The sequence below is a fragment of the Brachyistius frenatus genome, unplaced genomic scaffold (genome assembly GCF_029030835.1).
Source record: "Brachyistius frenatus isolate BFR_SWC_R1_liver_20210118 unplaced genomic scaffold, ASM2903083v1 Contig_156, whole genome shotgun sequence".
NCBI classification, from domain to species: Eukaryota; Metazoa; Chordata; class Actinopteri; family Embiotocidae; genus Brachyistius; species Brachyistius frenatus.
In genome coordinates this window covers 140,715-161,421 of record NW_027210755.1, presented here as the reverse complement: position 1 = coordinate 161,421, position 20,707 = coordinate 140,715, and the positions used below count along the sequence as shown (strand labels likewise).

Below are 20,707 nucleotides of genomic sequence, written 5' to 3'. Positions count from 1 at the left end.
ACACATGCTGCTTAAATCAGGTGTAGTGATTTTCCTCACAGTACAAAAAAAAAGGCTAAATCAGAAACTTGTTTTTGCATAAAAGCAGCAAAACATATCTTTTTCAGTATCACAATTACTCAGTACCGAAGTCATGGTTCATGGGAAGAAGTTGGCCAACGAGGTGCTGCTGCCTTCTGTGCTAGAAGACGATGATGACGCAGAAAGAGAAAGTGAGAAGCTGCAGCTGGGGGAGGTAGGAAACCGACCATGCAGCCAAGTCTGCAAATTCTTCAGCAAAAGAGGTGTGAACACACAGGTGGGACTGTTCAGTGGCAGATTTGGAAATTAGACACATGGGAGGGACCCTGGGTGATAATTCATTGCATGTTACAGACCTGCAGCAGTATAATGGCTTTTAGAAATGGAGGACTTCAACACCGTCTCTGGGCACGTTTGAGCACTTGCCTCGCCCTGGGTAAGGAAATTGCTCAAACTGAAAACACAGGCTAAAGACGTGCAATTTCCTTTTCATGGATCGCTCTTTTGACCTGTGTACTAGCATTCATTTATTTAACAGAGGGGACTCAGAGTCCAACCGTTAAAGTCTGTTTTAATTACTCCTTTATGTAGCCCAATTGCAGTGCTCTTCAGTGTGAAAAAAAAACCTCCATGAAAGCAGTACATTTTCAAATCCTCCTCACAATATGTGCCTTAAAACATGTGCAGTACCACTCACATGACAAACAATGCTATTTCTAAGTAGCCTATTTAATCCTAAAAATAACAATGTATGGCATGGCTGACTGAGAAATGTGAATATGCCATAGGCAGATAAATACAGTGAGTGAAAGAGCTATAACAGCCTCTGGTTCAAGGGGTTGAAGGGAGTTGGAAAGAAAGGAGTGGGAGGATAGGGAAGTACTTGCAAAGACTAGAAAAACAAAAGCTTAAAATGGCCCATCCACATTGATGGACTCAGTTGTCCACTTTTATTCTCCTGGCAGCAAATCCATCAAATCTCCTCACTCGGTGCTACCAACAGCAGCCGGGTTTGACGAGTCACGATGTTTTACTTTCTCCACCCAGCGAAGCTCGAGTCAGACAGAGGTTGATGTGCGTGGGCCTGAAGACCAACGCTCGAGTCCTGACGAGAACCTGCTAGATGGAGGCAAAAGACAGGGCGAAAAGGACGAGGAGGAGGAAGAGGAGCTCGGAGGACAGGAGCATGTGACATCTGATGAAGACAATGACACAGATCTGGAGCTCACAGGTAGAGCAGATTTTAGATGGGGAAAAAAAGGACGATATGATAAAGGATGTGATGTTCCCTCTCAGAAAAAAAGGAAGGCAATGGCTTTCTGTTGTGAGTCATTTCATCCTGCTTTTTCATATTTCATACCCGGCGCCAACGATAGAAAGCATTTTGATAGGGAGTCTTAATTTGATCTTGATCAGAACAATGCATTGATAAGGCAAAGAGCCCCTTTGTCACCCCATCTGCTACTCATTCCCCCCTCTGCCTGTCTAGTTTCTCAATCGCTAAATGATTTAAATAATAGTAATACAAAAAAACTGAAACTCCTCCATGCACCCACCCACACATGTGAAGTCCTGTTCTGCATGTTAATGACTTCATCTCAGTCTTTGTGTCAGGCTTCCTTTTCACCACAAGTGAAAACCATCTGGTATGAATGAGCTCTCCTGACGGGGCCAAATCAGCCACGAGGGAGTTTTCAATATCACACTCCAAAGGTCATTCTCTGGTGGAAAGTGCCACATCGCTCCCTTTTTAAAAAATAGGTATTTATTAACTAGCAATTCACACACACACACACACTAGTGTCTTTATTTATGTTGCAGGTGAGGAGGATGCATATGATCTGACGGGGCAGATGAGCTACATGAAGGCGTGTGACATGTTACAGGTGGTGCCAGCCTCTTGTTTCCTGCAGCATATGCAAAGTAGCGAGCTGGTTATGAAGCACCGTGGTCTGGGGCCTCAGGTACTGTAATCATAAAACTGTATGAAAATTATTAGAGGAAGAGGATTTGTGGAAAGGTTGTCTATTTGATCTGTTTGCAGAAGAGAGGGATGCCTGATGCTTTGGATAAGAGCTGTAGAGGATCTTTTATTTTATCAGATATTTTCAGTCCAAATTTCGATTTGATTGTTACATTATTATTTTTATGATTTGGAAATCAGTTTTAGAGGCAAACATATTGTGGTACATCAGCAGCCACTGAGCCGAGGTCGTTCGTTCAGTGATAGTAACAACTATTTATTTAGTCACAATAGTGATTTATTTAAACATTGAGTGGCAGTAAACCATCCATTAGCTACACCTGCTTTATCCCGCACAGGGTCAGGAACAGGGGAGGCTGGATCCTACCACAGCTGAAACCCTGGACAGGTCGCCAGTCCAGAAAGACAGCCACACATTCACACCTACAGCCAATTTAGAACCACCAATTAGCCTAGCATTGCATATCTGTGGACTGTGAGAGGAAGCTGGAGCACCTGGAGAAAACCCACAAGGGCGGGTAGGGCTGGTTTAGTGGTTAGTGGTTAGCACTGTCACCTCACAGCTGGCAGGTTCTGGGAGTGAACCTGCAGGTCAGCTCTAACCTCTCTGTGTGGTGTTTTCATGTTCTCCCTCTCTTCTCTGTGGGTGCATCCTCTCAGTCCAAAGACATGAATATTAACTGGTGATTCTAAATTGGTGTAAATGTGAGCATGAGTGACACCTCCACCCCTCCCCCCGCATGACCCTGTTCAGTATAGCAATTGTACTCCAAATGGCCTAAGTCCAACAATTGTCATTTAATTTCATTGTGCATTACATTACACATCACATTGCAATGATGTAAAACTCAGTTTTTAATGACTAAAGTAGTTTAGAATATAAAATGTGTCTGTGCTCAGCCACTTCGGGTGTCATGACGTTTCGTCTGAAAGCATAACACTGATGTTACCCTGACAGTTTATATAGCTTATAGTGACAACACAAGACCTGACAGGTTAGTGAAATAGAGATGTAATCTGCAAACAGCTGTTTCTATGTTTTTAAGTTATTCTTGTGTGTCCTCTGATTATTAAATGTTTAGTTTTATTTTTGAAAGCCTTCTGCTGTTGGTATCTGCAGTGGCAAGTGGTACTTGGGAAATTTGGACCGGCAATGGACCATGCTCTAAACCGTCTGTTAGCCTCTGACCTAGAATGTCGCAGATTTAAAAGCTAATAAGAAGCTCTTTTTCTCTTCCCTCACCGTTTGACTCATCAGATCAGCGTCACCTGAGTGAAAGTAGTCCAACTGAACCTGCCTTCTTGTAAACGATCGACAAATATTTGAACTTCCTTGCGGGAATGTGCTCACAAACCACATGATTAAAAGGTCCGTGTGAACCCGAGCAGAAGTCACACGTTTAACAAAATCATACTGTAACGCTGTTTTAGATCAGCTCAAACCTTTGCCAGTGAATGACTCATTAATTCAAAGTCACATTCTCCTGCAGAGCGACGGCATTGATGATGAGAGAGTGTGGTTAGCACTGTGTTAAGTCCACCGCAGCTGAGCTTTGAAGAGTTTTTCTAGGAAATAGAGGATATATATATATACATATCTACGCAGTTTGGTTTACATATAAAATATCCATTAAATACTCCATTACACAGATCTAACAAGCACACATTTAAGTTGGCAGTCTTTCACCTCTTTGAAGAAAGGTGTTGCTTTGTTATCAGAGACATCTGGACATGTTTTTATTTTTTATCCTAAATGACAGAAAACGCTTTTCAGCTTTTAACCCATGAAAAAGTAGCTTTATAATGAATATTATGTTTGGTCTGTTAAGCATTAGACATGTTTTCAATATAGTGTGTACCTTCTTTAACTGTTATATAACCCAAAATATACACAAATTTACACATAATAAATTGGAAATACATTACTACATGCAGTATTACTTATACTTAGTATTACAAAATTGAAATAATTATTTTTTATTCTTAAAGACCATGTAAAGCAAATTTCAAGATTTGCTTCTCAATACATTATATGTGTGAATGAGTTGCTGAAAGCATGTGCAAAGTTTGAAAACTTTGTTACACTAAAATGTGGAGTTAGACCGTTGAACAGTTTCTCATCCGTCTTCAGCTCAGGGTTTTTTAGGCGGGGCTAAAAGCTAGCTTCAGTACGTCACCGAGCTCCCGCAGACGGTTTATATAACCTTCTGCATGGCTCCTCCTCTCACACGGTGAAACGCTATAAAAGCCTAGATAAGCCTTTGCATAAGAGTTCATCCTACTCGATTTCAGCTGCTACACCTGCCGTAGTCAGATTGTTATCTTACATCAGTTAGCTGCTTCAGGATGTCTCCCGCATATGCATCTTTCCTGGATGCAAGAACCGCAAAACATCTCGGGAACGTTATTTAAATTTCCAACTGATAAAGAAAGGAAAAAGAGGTGGGTTGATTTTGTGAAGAGTGTCCCTGATGGAGAGCTTAGCATCGACACCAACAGCTGCCTCTGCAGTGACCATTTTACGATGGGTTGCTTCACCAACTTCCACCGGAGACGGATGGAGTTCACGGACACACTGCTCCTCCTGTAGCGTCCGTTGTCCGGGTCGTAGGTACTTGAGAAAGGCGGCGCAGTCCCGCGAGTGGGTGGATTTTCAGGGCCTTCAGGCGACACGCCCCCACAGTCTCAGAGCAGAGGAGACTGCTGATTTTATCATGATTTCAAAGCCTAATTTAACAAACTTGTCGGTGTTTTTTTTCATTCAAATTTGGATGGGTTGTTAACAACACATTTTTCTGTGGTGTGATGAACTTAAAACTCATTTTCATTTCTATTTTACACGATCTTTAAACTTACCTAGCCCAACCAGTCAATAATAATTACATGCCTTTTTAATGGTTAGTCAATGTAAAATAGATCTGTGCTTGTCTGACTGAGGGAGGAGAACATCCTCTGTAAATGTGAAAACGCATCACCGGCAGCTCTTAGAAGCACAGTTTGACATTTTTACAGGCTTCCACTGATGCTGTAAATGAAAGCTGTACAGTAAATCCATTCCTTAACAAGCCCTTTCCCGAGGTTTCGGTGACAGGAACATCATTCAGACACATTAAATTGGATTTTAAATAAGTCTGCAGCTGTCAGTCACAGAGATTACGCAGTAAACCTCCAAAGGTTATTGATTTTATGCCATGCAGATTGATAAGATTTTCAAACCTTACAGAAATACTGTATATACTGCACACGTTTAGACACACTATACACTGATTTCTTTGTCTGTTTTTGTTAATATCAACTTAACATAGGGCTTCATGCGTTCAACTTTTTCATTAGCCATGCTAGAAACTATAATTTTCATGTATTGTGAGCTTCATTTCTGACCCACGCCTCCACACGGCTCCTGTCTGCTTCATTTGTCTCAAACAGGTTTAATATTCCTCTCTCTCTCTCTCTCTCTCTCTCTCTCTCTCTCTCTCTCTCTCTCTCTCTCTCTCTCTCTCTCTCTCTCTCTCTCTCTGCCCACCTGCGTCAGCACATCTACTCTTTTAAACTGGAATACAGATAAGAAAATATATTGCAGTGAACAAACAGAAGAATTTCACTTTGAGGGTGGGGGGGTGGGAGGGTTGCTTGTGTATTTGCAGGGCACCAAAGCACTGGCGGTTCCCCTGGTAACCAACACTTCAATACTGCGGCTGAACCTGCAGGATAATTGGATGGAAGGAATGGGCGGAGCTGCTGTAGCTGGGATGTTAAAGGAGAATTATTACATTACAGGTGGTTTTACCAGGCTATCGAGCATGAACACTCTTCCTCTTCCTCCTCTTCCTTTTCCCCTCACTCTGTCACACTTTTTTCCCCTACAAAAGTGCCACCTTAGTCCTACTCATTTGACACTCTCACCTCAATTATATTAACAGCACATGACTCAACATCTGGGGTCCATGTCTTATATTTGCTAAATGTTATATTGTAAAAGTCACTGGTGCAGTTCAGGAACCTGGTGGAAGATCTATGAAGAATAACCCAAGTACTGAAGTCCTGAACAAATCAAAAATTTGACCTGATGGTGGTTTTATGGAAAATGAAGCGACCACCAAAGAGATGATGCTAATTCTGGGAGGAGAGTATGAAGGGCTGCACATTTTATTGCATCGAATCCAGCAAAACATTTCACTCAAAATCACAAAAGTTGACCTCATGGTGGTACTGGATGAAAACTCAAGTAGGATTCATCATTTGGGAATCATCTAACTGTTGACAAGACATTAATAAAAATGATGAAAAGTCAAGTGACGATGAGAAGGGAGTTTAATTAATCTATGAGTGGCATGAATGTCTGTAAAACTATCACGGTAACCTCACCACATGCTGTTGAGATATTCAAGTGGTGGACCTGACTGATTGTTAGACTGACAATGACTTTAAAACTCCAATGATAATAATAATGACAATACCCTCATGGAGTTTAGTCCCCAAGTGAGTCGCTCCCATTTTAAATGAAGCCGTCTCCGTCTCCTCCCAGAGGGGATTTGAGATCATATGTGAGAATAAAGCCTAAACATATTCTGAATATTTTAAAGAAAAGAAACATGGAGAAATACCCAGTAATGTTTGATGCTGTCTCAACTATTTTGTGAAACACTCTTCAGCAACATGCAGGCAGGTCACCAAACTGAACTGTAATAATGACAATCAGGATATGATCAGCAACTGTTCATTAAGTATAACTCATCTTCTGAATGTTTGAAACCTCTTTTTCTTGTCTTTGGAACCTTTTCCTGCCACATGTTGTGCTTATACTTACCGGCCTCTTAACTTTCACTGTGTGTGTCAACCCCAGAAGTGGACCTATCTGACAACAGTCTTGGGGATTTTGGGGCCAGAGCCATAGCTGGTATGCTCAAGGAGAACAACACCCTGGTGAGCCTGAATCTGTCAGGAAACCGCTTCACAGACCGGTCTGCTGAGCACCTTGGGCCGGCGCTGATCACCAACACCAGGCTTCAGCACCTGGACCTCAGCTACAACGCTCTGGGAGAGCGAGCAGGTAGCAAAGCAGTTAGTTTAGCATAACAAAGGTCTTTTATTTACTGTGAGGCTGGAGCCTTTCAAAGAATGAGACACAACCCGTGACTCCTGTTGTCATTCAGTTATTATTGGAAATTTGCCCTCATTCAGTCACAGGACCCATTAGTCCAACACTGATATTGGACTAATGCTAAAGTATGGTTTACACACATCCGTGTTAGTTGGGTAGCATTGAGGAGATGACTGTTGTGACAACTTTGGAAAAAAGTTGTGTAAAATATGCAACATTGCATGTTGTTTTAAAATTCCACTTAATTCCCTTCAGAGCTCCCAGCAAGCCGTTAAAAAAAAAGCATAAAAAATGCACAAATATATGTGGACAGAAGAACCATAATAGAGAGGTCTGCATATTTTTTAGTTCGGCTGAAAAAAAATAATCTCAAGAGACCTTTAAATCTCAGAATTATGAGATAAATATTTGCCTCACTTGAACATAATTAATACACTTTCCATCTTTTGAGTACTGATGCATACAAAATTTTAAAACAGTATATTTCATATTTGTGTAATCTTTTAATAGTCATTACTGACAAAAATCCTTAGAATCAAAGCTACTGTATTTGACTTTGATTCCTCTTTTGTTTGCACACATGAATACATGACCATTTTCAATCTGCAACTTGTTGTATAGGTGAAAGCAGTATGGGTGAATCCATAGCCTTCTTTTCTTCAATATACAATAAAGCCCTATAAATTGATCAATTACTATGAGTGCCGATTCACTTAACATAATAGCAGAACTGGTTTCTGTTATTACCAGATTTTTCTAGGAAAACCATTCTCATAAAAGAGGTGGAGCTTTATTCTCCATGCAATGAGAGGAAAGTGGGCAGCAGCAGACGGTGGCATTCAAAGGTCAAGAACATTTCACCTTCATTAAAACCTCTTTCAATTATCATGTGGATGAGCTTTGTGACAGGCACCTGGTGGAGGAATGGCAGAGCAGGCCACTAAGCAGCTGACATAAGTAATTGAAAATAAATCTGTCTGTGGGAAAGGGGACTCCACCGCGTCTTATTGCCATGTGTTTAGCTGGGATTCATCCCCTTCAATTCTGTGCTCTCCACTGCTGAAATATCAAAGGACATCCTCGTGTGTTTTGAGAGCACTCTTCCATGTAGTAGGTTCCTGAGAGACAGTATACCAATCAAACTCTGACATTCATGCTATGGTGTTATTGCTTTTTTTCCACGAAGCCCATTGTCGTGAGTGATTTCTCTGTGATTATGAACCGCTGAGTGTCATGCACTTTCTTATCCTTGTGAAAAAAAGTCAGAGATGATGATGGGTATATATTTCTTCAGGAGCTCAGCCTCTACAGTCCTCACTCAGTAGTGCTTTTATGTAATGAAACATGCAATCACAACATCTCAGGGGGCTCCACTGGAGATTAGATCGGTTTCCTCTAGAGAGTGTCAAAAAGACTGACTTCCAATCATGCTTTCCTACCGCGAAAATATCTAGAACCTCTGTCATCTGAGATCTTTTTCACAAACCGATTAATAACAGTGGTCAGTTTTGAACAGTCCATTCTAATTGGAGGATGGCATTCTTTTAGTTTAATAATTAAATGACAGAAGCATTTATTTTGTCACACTGAAGTTCACTTTTTGTAATTTGGTTTCCCACCCTCAGGTCAGAACCTGGGAGCATCGCTGTCAGAGAACACGGGGTTGAGATCATTCAGTCTGGCCTGGAATGGTATTCGAGGAAGAGGAGCAGTGCTGTTGGCCATGGGCCTTGGGGTAACACACATGGAAATGTCTGTTTGAACACTGCTTCAGTTTTTGCACTCATGCAACACAAAGCAAGATCTAAAGGGACAGAGAAGGAGTGGACCACTTTTATTGGTGCTACATATGACATGAAGCCATCAATGAAATAATTATTTGGTGTTATTGCTCATGTCATATTAAAGAATTTATATTATGACACTTTTTTAAAACTGATGTGCAAGAACCACGTAGCACGTCTTTCTAACTCATCACCAACAGATAAAACTTCTCAAGTGTCTTAAAGGACAATTCAGTTTTTCAGGTTTCACATACAGTATCTGGTAGTACTGCCCGAGACCTGTAAACAAACTTTGCTGTCATTTCCCTTTTAAGACAATTTTGACATTACACAAAACACAAGATACTTTCTATCTAAATTGACATGGATTACAATTTTGGTTTAAGTCAGGTGGAACTTCCCAAAAGGATCAGAAAGTCATCAAAGTGATTGTAAAAACAGGATCGTGGTATATTGTGTTGATGCTGTTGTGAATGTTGGAACAAACCTTGGCCATTAATATTAATAATATGGTAATTGCTGATTGAAGAATTTGGTTAACTTGCTTATCCTGCTTTGTGAAACAGCCTCCTGGTCAGGTATTCATCAAGCATCTCACAGCGGGAGCAACAGTGCAGATGTAGCTCCTCTTTCTCTCATGACCGAGATGGTCAAGTAATCAGTGAGCTCCATAGACAGGTTTGATTAATTCAGGTCCTGAGAGGCTTATTACTTCAGAATCCATACTACTGCCTCACTTGAAACACCTTAATTTAAGGTGTTTCATCAGTTCACAGTTTCTCTTGTCAGAGAACGTGTCCAAGTTACTGCATTTGAAATCTCCCTTCACTAAAGACACCTGCATTTCTGTGTTTTAGGGGAATGTTTTCCTCAGAACAGTGAATCTGTCATGTAATGGCTTTGGAAAAGAAGGAGCCATCGCTTTAGGACAGGCTCTTAAAGAGAACAACGTTTTGGAGGAGTTGAATGTGAGGTAAGAGCCTTCGTTTTCTTGGTATCTGATGATCAGATTAGTGATGTCACTGAGTTAAAAGGGACAGAGATCTTTCTCTCATAAATAACAAGGGAGAATGACTCCCATTTGAACTTATTTGCGGAGTTACACAATTTATGAGCTTTCAGGTAAGTTCAAATTTCTCTCCCAGGTTTGTATCTTTACTAATAAATCTTACATGGTGGTCACCCTTTTTCTTAAGGAGAGCCTTGCACACATAAACAAAGTTCAAGTAATCCGACTTCTTCAGTCTCTTGTTTTCTTGTTTAAAACAAAGCTTGCTTCACAGAATTCAAAAAAATTGTTGCTACTTGGAGGCCATTTAAAAAAGAACACTTTATGATTGCTTTCACACAATTTTGTTTTTGTGTCTCCCGCATTTGTTTCAGTAACAACCGAATACCCCCTGAAGGAGCCATTCGCCTCGCCGTGGGCCTCAAAGTAAACAAGACAATCAAATCCCTGAATGTAAGCTGTTGAAAAGAGATTGGTTCCAGCTTCACAAGCAATGGGGGGCATCAGTGAATATAATAGGAAATAAATTGATCAATGTACTTTATTTTAACGTCAATATCCAAGTTGAATTGTTGGAGGCTCGACATTGGAGTCATGGTTGAGTTAAGGACTGTGTTTTTGACATTGATTACATGTTCACTCGTGTTGAAAATATTTTGTTGCATATGCCAGTTTGAAAACTTACCATTGAGCCCAAACATGGGCCGAATGTATCTTAAAGAGAATCTGTGTATGTCTGAATCAAATGGCGACAACCATTTTTAGATACCAATACCACTCCCGCAATAAGGGCAGTAGTTCAAACTAGAGTGAACGGTAAAACAGTAGTTTCTTAACTTTTCTGTTGTCTATAGGGGTCCATAGTTGTTTAACTTATTATGTGCTGCACACAAGGGTTCAATGAACAAATTGAATTATTATTACCTGTTTTTTCTTTCACTTTCGCTTTGTCCAATAAAAAAAAAAGGGTTTGGTTGATTTTGTATGGACAATACACATTGTACAGATACACACACTATTAAGTTAATAGGTCAAAAGAGATAAAATGACATAACAACCATATTGCAAAACTCCTACATTTGTAATCTGTCTTTGGCCAGATTGGGAGGAACCCCATCCTGAATGCTGGGTGCTGTGGGATCCTTAAGTCTATCCAGGAAAACCCAAACTCCGCCATGGAAGCATTAGACTTTTCAGTAAGTCACACGTTTCCCCTCCATGAGAATTTCTGCAAGTCTTTTTTTCTTTTTGCAGGAGGCAAACGTATTCACCAGCTGCTCTTTGCATCACTCTCTCTCCAGGACATCACAGTGAACCAGGATTTTGAAGACCTGTATACGGCGGTGAAAGAAATGTTCCCTGTGCTTAGAGTAAATCATGGGGGCCGAACTGGCAAATTCAGGAAAGCAAAAGCTTGAAAAGTGTTACTGTAATTGCTGTACTTTTCTGCCAGCAGAGGTGGAAGTAATCTTCTCAAAGCCCAATGGACATTTTCATGAACAGATGAACCAAAGGATGGAAGCCTGCAAAAATATAATTTTCAAAAAGATGTCTCTTTTTTAAGGAGCCATGAGTCCATATTCACCTGAATAGAGTGTACAAAGAATAAATGTAACTTGTTAAATACCCAATAAATTGGAAATAAAGGTAATTCAGAGGTAAACAGCTCATTTAGCAAAAAAGAAAAACAGTAAGTGCTCAAAATGTAGTTTTGATAAAGTCACGGAAAATGGGTATGCAATGCAGGTATTGAGTATGATTCTTTTTAGATATGATCTGATTTGATGTTATATAATGTCAGTGGGTAGAATGATGGAGAGGATCAGAGAGCACTGCATTGTGTATGAAAAGAAGTGAAAGTGGGTTGCACAAAAAGGATTTAAGTACTGCATGAGTAGTCTAATAGAAAAAACAGCTTTGAAAGAACGGTCCACGATTAGATAAGAGACGTGTTTACAGCTGCAGGACAACTTAAACTGTGGTAGATACTGTAGTTTAAGCTGTCATTTGGATGCATCCCTCCGACACACACCCCAAAATGATCTCCAGCCCGGTCCCTTTATTTCAAATTTCTTGTAGAAACATCCCTAAATGTTAGTATTATAACAATATATTAAAAAATGTATACAAGCTTACATTTAGAGATTTAATGGGCTTTTTTAATCGTCTTTAATGCAGGGAAGGAAAGTATGTTAAACATTTACTTTGTTGTTTCAAGTATAATATTTTACTTTGTGCTCTATGACATTTACATGTGATGGCTGTAGTTATAGTTTATTTGTAGAGGAAAAGGTCAAATTAGAAATTCAGAAAATGAAGTCTAAAGAAAGAGAAGAAAACAAAGCAGATGTGGTCACTGTGCGACAGGTGAGGTTGAGACGAGATGCACTTCCTCCTACAATGTAAGGCAGTTGCTTCAATAAAGAACACTTTAACAAATTATGCTTTGATTAAGATTTGAAAGAACTTCTCAAAATAAAAATAAAAAGATTACTCCTTGTGCACTCACACACAAACACAAATGCATACATGGGATATAGGCCGACATTTGGCCTATATCTGATTGATAAACGTCAACAATGTTGTGTTCATTACTGTTATTCTGTCTGAATACAAACTACTTTGATTTTTTTTTAAATTTTCATACCAATAAAGCTCGTAATTGTACTATGTTTCATTAAAAAAAAAAAAAAACACAGTGATACTTTACTTACACTTTTAATTTCATAGGCTGGATATCCGAAGCATTAAACAGGCTGGTCTACTGAATTAAACACCGTTGTTATGGATTTAACTCAATCACGACTCTGCTAGTAGATCTAAATCACGTTTCAGCCTGATTGAATGATTGTGATAACGTGCCGCTGCGACGCGAAGGCACAATCAACTAATCAGGTCCGATCCGTGGTGCCTATTGGCCACCGCGTGCTGCGTCACTCAGTCACGCGTGTTTTTAAATCACACGCGGGCCAACCTTCAGCACCGTCGGACGTGTTTACCCGTCAAGTCGCGGCACAAACAGCGAGGTAAACATTAACCGGAGGAGCGTGTTCACGTGTCGGAGACAGTTTTTTTTTTTTAGTTGACACAGGAAAATGGCGACGGCCGCTTCTGTGTGGGCTAAAGGACCAAAGCTGTACAGGTTGTCCGTGAGTCGTCCCCAAGCCACCAGGTAAACGACACTTCTCGGGGTTTTTTTTTAGGAACGTCAGCTTTGCTGCGCATTTATTTACTCGTCGAGAAACAAAAGTTCTTGCAGCAATTTTTTTTTTTTTTTTTTTTTGGGGGGGGGGGGCAAACTCTTCGGCTTTTCTTAAACGTGCTCAATAAAAATGTAACTCCTGAAGTGGCCGACGGGGCAACACGCGTGTCCCAAGTTTGCTGCACACTAAATAAGGTGACGTCAGACGCCAGTTTACCCGTTTTCGCTGTTTTGTCCGTCTGCTCCATTTGACTGAGACTTCATACGTTTTATTTTCTTTTTTCTTTCACCCAAGTGTGACATGTTTAAAAACTATTAGTTAAATGCAAAGGTGAATGTGATACTGTTTTTTAGAAATGCCTTCATGTAATGGAAGAGGGTCAACATGAGCATTTTGTAGGCGAGGTTTCCAAAGCTGCTTTTAATCATTTGCAGGACCTTTTGAACTTTGTCCTGTAAAGCGACACTAAATGTAACTACCTCCAGTTCAAAACGGTTTATTTGTTGCCTCCATCCTGGATCAGTTGTTCTCTGCGCGACTCTAACAGTTATTCAAAAACACGTTTTTTGCCTTGTTAAAAGACTTCTTTTTTTAAATTTTTTTAAAGGGTGCAATGGGAAATTCACGACTATTTATAGTTCCTAATTAAAGCCACTGGCCCATGAGGTTATTAAAAGAGACGTCCCACTGCCCTTGAACGTTTTAGGATTTTAGAATCAAAAATAAAGCTTTAGAAAGTGTTTGTTTGTTATTAACAGATGGCTTTGAAAGTACTGCGTTTTAGTAACATTTGCGCAACACAGCTGCCTAATCCATAAGTGTGTGTGTGGGGGGGGGGGAATACACCAGCTATGCTGTCTGAGACTGACAATTCACGTCCTCTGAAACACGTAGAAATTGAGGTTAAGGTGACATTGAAGCAGCTTTAAAAAGGTCTGAAAATTATGAGTTTATAGAAAGCTATGAAAGTCCTTGATGTTTCGCTGAGTGTGGGAGCTCTGTTTAGTGCTGGATGTGAAGAAACACAGTTTGTGTAACTGGTGAAACAGCTGGCAGTCGCCCTCCTCATTTTGTAAGACCATTTTCTCTCAATTTTATAGTTTTCATGTTTATAGATGGACATCCTCAATGGACCATAAACTAATATTTGTTTTGTGATTTTGAGCAAGAAAAAGTCAGTTCACCCTTCAGGTCTTAGCATTCCCAATTGTAATAGTCCCTGTTTGCTTGTATGCCACTATTATTCTCATTCTCAGTTTATATGTTTGGAAAATCCCTTTAAAGTACAGCTTGAACACGGTTTCAAGTCTTCTCTGACTTGGAGGGACAGTTATTGATTTTCACATACTGATCGGAGCCTCTTAAATTGTTACAATAGTGCTTTAAGTAAGTGCTATTCCCTTTTATCCGCTCCAGAGTGGGTGCAAAGAAGTTTTATGAAGAAGACTCGAGCTGCGGCATTCATCCCACTCACTCATACAGTATGCATATTTTTCATATCAAAGAATATTGGCATGACTATCTTTTAGCCCGCAAGTCACGCACATCACGCTCCTTTTTAAGTTTGGCTTTTTTACGTCGACAACTTCTGTGTTTTGCTTTGAGCCTTTGTGAAACTTTCATTCATCTCGTCTCTGTGTAGGAGGTTTTCAGAGAATGGCGACAAAGGCTGGTTGCGGTCCTTGTTTGTGCACAAAGTCGATGCCAGGAAAGATGCTCACTCCAACCTGCTGTCGAAGAAAGAGACCAGCCACCTGTACAAAATTCAGTGTAGGTCCACAGTTTTGTTCCTACAATTTATCAGCTAAATTAATCCTGGTAATTAAATTGAGTCCGCACTGGCCTTAGTGACCTCGGAGAAAACTGTCAAAGAAACATGAGGGACAAACACATGATTCCATTGAAACAAGTTGTTTGTTATTATACATGCACAACATCCAAGTAGCAACCACTTCTTCTGGAATAGTGTGTTGTGTTGAGTCTGTAAAGTTTTGTAACATCGGAATAATTTGTCTGGTTTTCTTCAGTCAGTCGTGATAACTGTCTCTCTCTCTCTCTCTCTCTCTCTCGAAGAGAAATCTATCACTCTTCCCGAGCTTTGATCTTTTATGTGGCGTTCATCACATCATGTAGGGATTTCAATTTGAGCACTCTATCAGCCGTAGCCTACGACCTATTGCAAGGGAACCAGTTTTGTATATACAGTCTTTGCTGAATCGGAGTGTGAAATTACTTTGTTGAAAAATTTGATTGTTGCTTGTATTTAAAAAAAAAAAAAAAAAAAAAACCCACTCAAAAAAACACCCATTTCTGATAAGTCTGCCTCTCTTTCTCTTTTCTTCTTTAGTTCACGACGTCAAACCAGAGTGCCTGGAAGCGTACAACAGTCTAGAGTGAGTGTGTTTCCCTGCTTGAAAACATTCCCGGAATGAACTCCACCAGTCGAATGATACTTTCTGTGCTTTTCATTTTAAAGAACACATATTTATAGAACACATTTCTATATCATCTGGTGGACAGAAAAAAAACCATGTATGCTTTGAGCCTGGGAGCCGCTGATTAGATTGTCGGGATGATAGAAGTTAAGGTTTCTCCCATTAGCGAGAATGGCTGTATTCCTTTGTAATGGCATTCTTTCTGAATCATAAGATTAACTGAGCATATAACGGAGTTTATAGGAATACTGTTTGGCGTAAAGGGCCAAATTAGTTGAATTGTTATGATGGACTTTCTTTTATATTCTCCGAGTGCCCTCTAGTTGGTCGTCAAGGTGAACTGACCGTATATGATAACTGCATGCTCCTTCACAGAATCCGTGTGCGCGTCTGTATTTCTTTTATGCTGACTTTAGGGCCGAAGTGCAAAACAAGCTCCATCAGGACCAGGACTATCCATGTGAGGTGGTCGGAAGCTGGAACACCTGGTATGGAGAACAGGATCAAGCTGGTAAGCAGCGGTGCAACAGTATGTGGAAAATATGATCGAAAGAAGACGAGGAGTTTTACCTTTTGAGTGATCACAGTTGCTGCTGGATTAATTTTAGTTTCTGAAGACCTTGTAAGCACTTCATTTGAGTGGCTGCAGTTTGGCTTTAACTTGTTCGGCTGAGCATCACTGAAACCACACAGACACTACCCGATGACTCACCGCCAACACCCCTCCTCCTGCATATGATAATTTACAGTGTGCTGTATACATTAAGAGCACTCCATGGCAACGGAGAGTCATTACACAGTGATGGAGGTTGTATCTTTTAGCCGTGTGGGTGGCATCAGTCTTAATGCAGAGCTGCAGTGACATCTACTGTCCTTGTTTTGCAGTGCATCTGTGGCGATACACAGGAGGCTACCCGGCTTTGACTGAATGCCTGCAGAAGTTGAGAACTAACAAGGTATCCTGTGAGCCGTTTCAATTTCTTTGCATACAATATAAGCTTTAGGCACCTCTGTGCAATTTGCATATTATGTTTGTTTTTTTTTTTCAAGTGGAGAGAAATAACAGCACTTTAGTAAAAGACTTCATGTTTTTTGCTTCAGCCCATGTATTTATGATGATGTCTTCCAATCTGCTGTTTGAAAAAGGTTTTTCTGCTTGTCTAGGAAATTTTAGAAAAGGACATTTAATGGAGATGCCAGAGAGCTGATATTTAAAAATCCCCTCCAGACACGTGTTCAAGTTTATATAAAATACTCTACTTTTAATAGTTATTTATGCCAGATGCCTGTTTTTTCCACAACACTGGACGTCATTCTGCATGAAACTCAAACATTCAAGTGTGGGAACAAGAAAAGATACTCGTATTTGAATGGAGGGGGACTTTAAAGAGGCACTTACGCTGTCTTTAGTTTTATCTTAGTTTTCAGAATTTTAGCTCAGTTCAAGCTGTAAAACAGAACAGTGTAATATATCTTCACAAATTTCTCGGTCATTAATAATAAAAAAAAAAACCCATCTCTTTTTAGGAGTATTTAGAGTTTCAGAAAGAGAGAGCAAAAATGTTGCACTCAAGGCGAAACCAGCTGCTTCTGGAGTTCAGTTTCTGGAATGAACCCACGCCCAGACCAGGACCAAACATCTATGAAATGCGCACCTATTACCTCAAGGTATCTTCATAGAATAAAAACATTAAAACTGCTTGACTTGAGTGTATTTGAACATTTCTCCATAAATTCTATTTGTTGTAAGAGACTTGAAACAGTCAGTCAGTGCTGGTCCTTTCAGTTAGCTGTTTCCCCTGCACGTCCATTGATTTAAAAAGTTATTCTCTTCATGTTTGTGTTTTAAAGAACAGTCGTGTGTGAAGGGAAATACAGTATGTTGTTTTTATATTAGTTTTAAACCGTGTACCGTGTTTTACCTGTACCACATGTGTTTCAGCCCGGAACCATGATTGAATGGGGCAACCACTGGTAAGGCAAGCTTAATTTGCTTAAAATATAAATATCATTTGCCTGAACTTTTTCCAGTGCATTAAGTATCGTATGTCTTCCAGTGAACATTATACTCACTGAAAATACTCTGTCTTACAACAGGGCGAGGGCAATCAAATACAGACAGGACAACAAGGAGGCAGTAGGCGGCTTCTTCTCGCAGATCGGCGACCTGTATGTCGTTCATCACTTCTGGGGTGAGTAAATTATGTTGTGCACAGATAAAAGAAATTGTTTTGGGTTTTCCTTGGTCTACCAGGTTGTTTACCTTCTCCTAGTTTCCCTGTGTTCACTGTGTTGTTTTTTTTTTTTTTGAATGAATCCAACTGCTGATTTTGGCAAACCAACTGTTTTTGAGCCTCGCTGTTTATCTCTTCACTTCTGTGGTCACTTATTTACTCCCTCATATTGTTAGACAACTCCTTCTTAATCACAATGACTCCTCTCAACTGTCAATCAGGTCATAGCCACTCATGAGCTCTTGTGCATGTACCAACGTTGAAAGGAAAAACGGCTACCCAAGAAACATTTAAAGGTGCTTTTATCACAGTCTTGATATCCATTTAAAGATATTTTGTGGTTTTAAGCACCAAAAACATCTCAATATGTTATTACATCTCTCTTAAGCTTCTCTCTGGAGCTAAAGTTGCATTAATATCGGTGACCCTTTAATCCGGTTGGATAACTCCTGTGATGGAGGCACGCTCAGGTCAACCACAGGTTTTCTTTGGTCTTGTGGCTTTCTTCTACATAACAGGTTGTTCAGTGGACTTGCAGAAGTCCACACAGCTGCTGAACGTGGGCTGTGAGCTCTCAGCGTTTTGACACTTGTATTTATATTGCACCTACACCGGATTTATAACAAGAAAAAAGAAATGGATGGAAACACACTTATAGTGAAGCTGCGAGTTGTTGCTTTAATGCCGTGTGCATTACTGTAGTTCAATGAGAGACAGATCATGGGGGGGGGGGGGTGCAACTGTTCCAACACATAATGGTCTGGACAATGTGTGGTACAGGAAAGGTAGAGTGACTGGCTTTACTGTTAGAAAAGATTCTAACTAGCACTCTTAAAACATGCATATGAAAAACCTTGTTGTTGTTGTACATGGATGCATTTTACATGCCCCAATTTCTAGAGGACATATTTAACACAACAGTAACAGCTAGTGGAGGAGGTAGAGTTTGCTCATGGCAAATGAAAAAGGGTTCAAATCACAATACTTTGTTCCTTTGGCTCTGCTCAGAGATTTACCAAACCTATTATTAGTTTTGCATCCTCAGTGATGCTGAATGTTTTATTGGACTTGGAGAAATGCATCCACACACAATGTGATACGCTATATGTTCTTTTTTTTCCTTTTTTTTTTTTTTTATAGCTTATGAAAGTCTCCAGTCACGTGAGGAGACAAGAAACTCCGCCTGGCTGAAGGATGGATGGGACATCAATGTGTTTCATACGGGTGAGACGGACGCATTCCACTCACACAAATACTCCCAAATAAAAAGAAAGAGCTACTTTGTGCCTCGTTAAATTACATTTATATGCAGCACACGGTACAAAGTGTTCTGTGTTGGTGCAAGAAGTAACTGAAATGTTTCAAGGGTTATTTATTCATAACATGATATATTCCAACGCGTTTGGGTGTATGTCAACCAAAATGTATCATATAGCATTCATTTAGTTCCATATTTTCTCCCGTGATTATGGTTATGTTCTCTGGGGGTTCTGAAATTGTAATATCCACCTGTGCATTTTTTTTTCTTTATAAGAGGGGACTATTATTTGTTTATTTAGGTAGGCACTAATAATTGAAACCAACTTCGGTTGTTGGGAAACAGAAATCACAGGTGGATCCTGAGGATGTGAAGAGAGCCAACACAAATGTGCTGAGCAGTTGTGCAGCAGCAGGATGTAGATATGAATGATCTCCTGTCTTAGTCCAACAAACGGTTTGCCTCGCAGGCTTTGCTTTATCAACAGTGCGGAAACTTTCAGTGTTTGTTCTGTATACATAAAGACACAATTCTAGAAAAAAATGCTTGACAACAACATGACAGGTTTTTAATGAAAATGGGAAGCCTGATGTACGTGTATGCAGCGATTAACCGAGCTGTAGTTTACAATAAAAACTAAATGCAGGTTTCCCGCTTTACTTTCAGAGAGGTTGTTACAAATCATATCAAGTTGTAACCTGAGAATTTTAGCATTGTATTTATTTTTATTTTTTTTATTGTGATTACCAGTCAGCCCGGGTTGCTGTAACCAAGAGTTTGTTTGTTTCTGTCTGTCCTCAGTGCCTTTGATCAGAAGTATGGAGTGCAGAATAATGATTCCCATCAAGAGTTCACCTTTACAGTGAGAAGGGGACTGAAACTGCAAACAACTCCATGACCAACGCTCACTGATCTACTTTGGTCTTACTTAGACTTTGTTTAAACATGTACTAGGTGATCTCTGTCTCTGAAATAAAAGGTCTGATCCTATATCTAAACAACAGCGAGTCCGGCATTAAAAGTAATGAAGTGTTTATGAGCATCTATTTTGGATCCTGAGATACCCAGATTTCCAGAAGTTTAGCTCAAATATGTGAAAAAAAGAACGACAAACTGACCCTAAAAAAAACACAAATGTGTGTACTGTTATACTGAAAAATAATGTCTACATGATTGAGTTGAATGAGGGGAGGTTTGTTCCCTACTCTTTGTCTTTATAGTGAATTATTGAAATTGACTGCATTGCTTTTTCACAATGACGGAATAGTTTCCACCCAGGTTATTATGATTGTGCTTTTATGCCTGTATATGAATCAAACTGAATGATATCATGCTGAGCTTCACATCTGTGACTGTTTGATAAAATAAAAGCCTACCTCATTCATTGTGCTTTACAATCATCAAAATATCTGACCATGTGACTGATTAAAATCTACAGAATGAGGTGTAAAGACTGGGGGCCAAGATGTCACTTCTGGTTTGAAGTAGTTAGTATTTTCAAAATAAAAGTTTGATTATTGTAATATAATAATGTAAATCAACTTTGTGATCATTTACAGGGGAATAGTCTGAAGATTTTCAGTCAAGCTTTAGAGTTCATCATAGCACGGAAACCGCACTGGTGAAAGTTACTAACAATCTTCTAATAGCCTCAGATAATGGACTCGTCTGTACTTGT

General features: G+C 39.8%; 2 protein-coding genes across 3 annotated transcripts; both read left to right on the top strand.

Moving 5' to 3' along the window:
• The first annotated feature begins 57 nt into the window (after positions 1 to 57).
• On the top strand, positions 58 to 12,338 carry lrrc74b (leucine rich repeat containing 74B). 2 transcript variants are annotated; one of them, XM_069716382.1, is made up of 10 exons: positions 58 to 235; positions 1,069 to 1,252; positions 1,843 to 1,985; positions 5,650 to 5,782; positions 6,849 to 7,055; positions 8,732 to 8,841; positions 9,748 to 9,863; positions 10,274 to 10,352; positions 11,000 to 11,095; positions 11,201 to 12,338. In XM_069716382.1, the coding sequence occupies exons 1-10, from the start codon at positions 134 to 136 to the stop codon at positions 11,315 to 11,317; spliced, it is 1,287 nt and encodes a 428-aa protein (XP_069572483.1). In that variant the 5' UTR covers positions 58 to 133; the 3' UTR covers positions 11,318 to 12,338. The 2 variants fall into 2 exon arrangements, with proteins under 2 accessions (XP_069572483.1, XP_069572484.1); XM_069716383.1 differs by having other exon boundaries at positions 126 to 235; positions 1,074 to 1,252.
• A 656-nt stretch (positions 12,339 to 12,994) lies between these two features.
• On the top strand, positions 12,995 to 20,501 carry nipsnap1 (nipsnap homolog 1 (C. elegans)). The gene is made up of 10 exons (XM_069716350.1): positions 12,995 to 13,071; positions 14,745 to 14,872; positions 15,450 to 15,495; positions 15,954 to 16,048; positions 16,423 to 16,493; positions 17,065 to 17,205; positions 17,480 to 17,511; positions 17,635 to 17,729; positions 18,912 to 18,995; positions 19,831 to 20,501. The coding sequence occupies exons 1-10, from the start codon at positions 12,995 to 12,997 to the stop codon at positions 19,893 to 19,895; spliced, it is 834 nt and encodes a 277-aa protein (XP_069572451.1). The 3' UTR covers positions 19,896 to 20,501.
• The last annotated feature ends 206 nt before the right edge of the window (positions 20,502 to 20,707 follow it).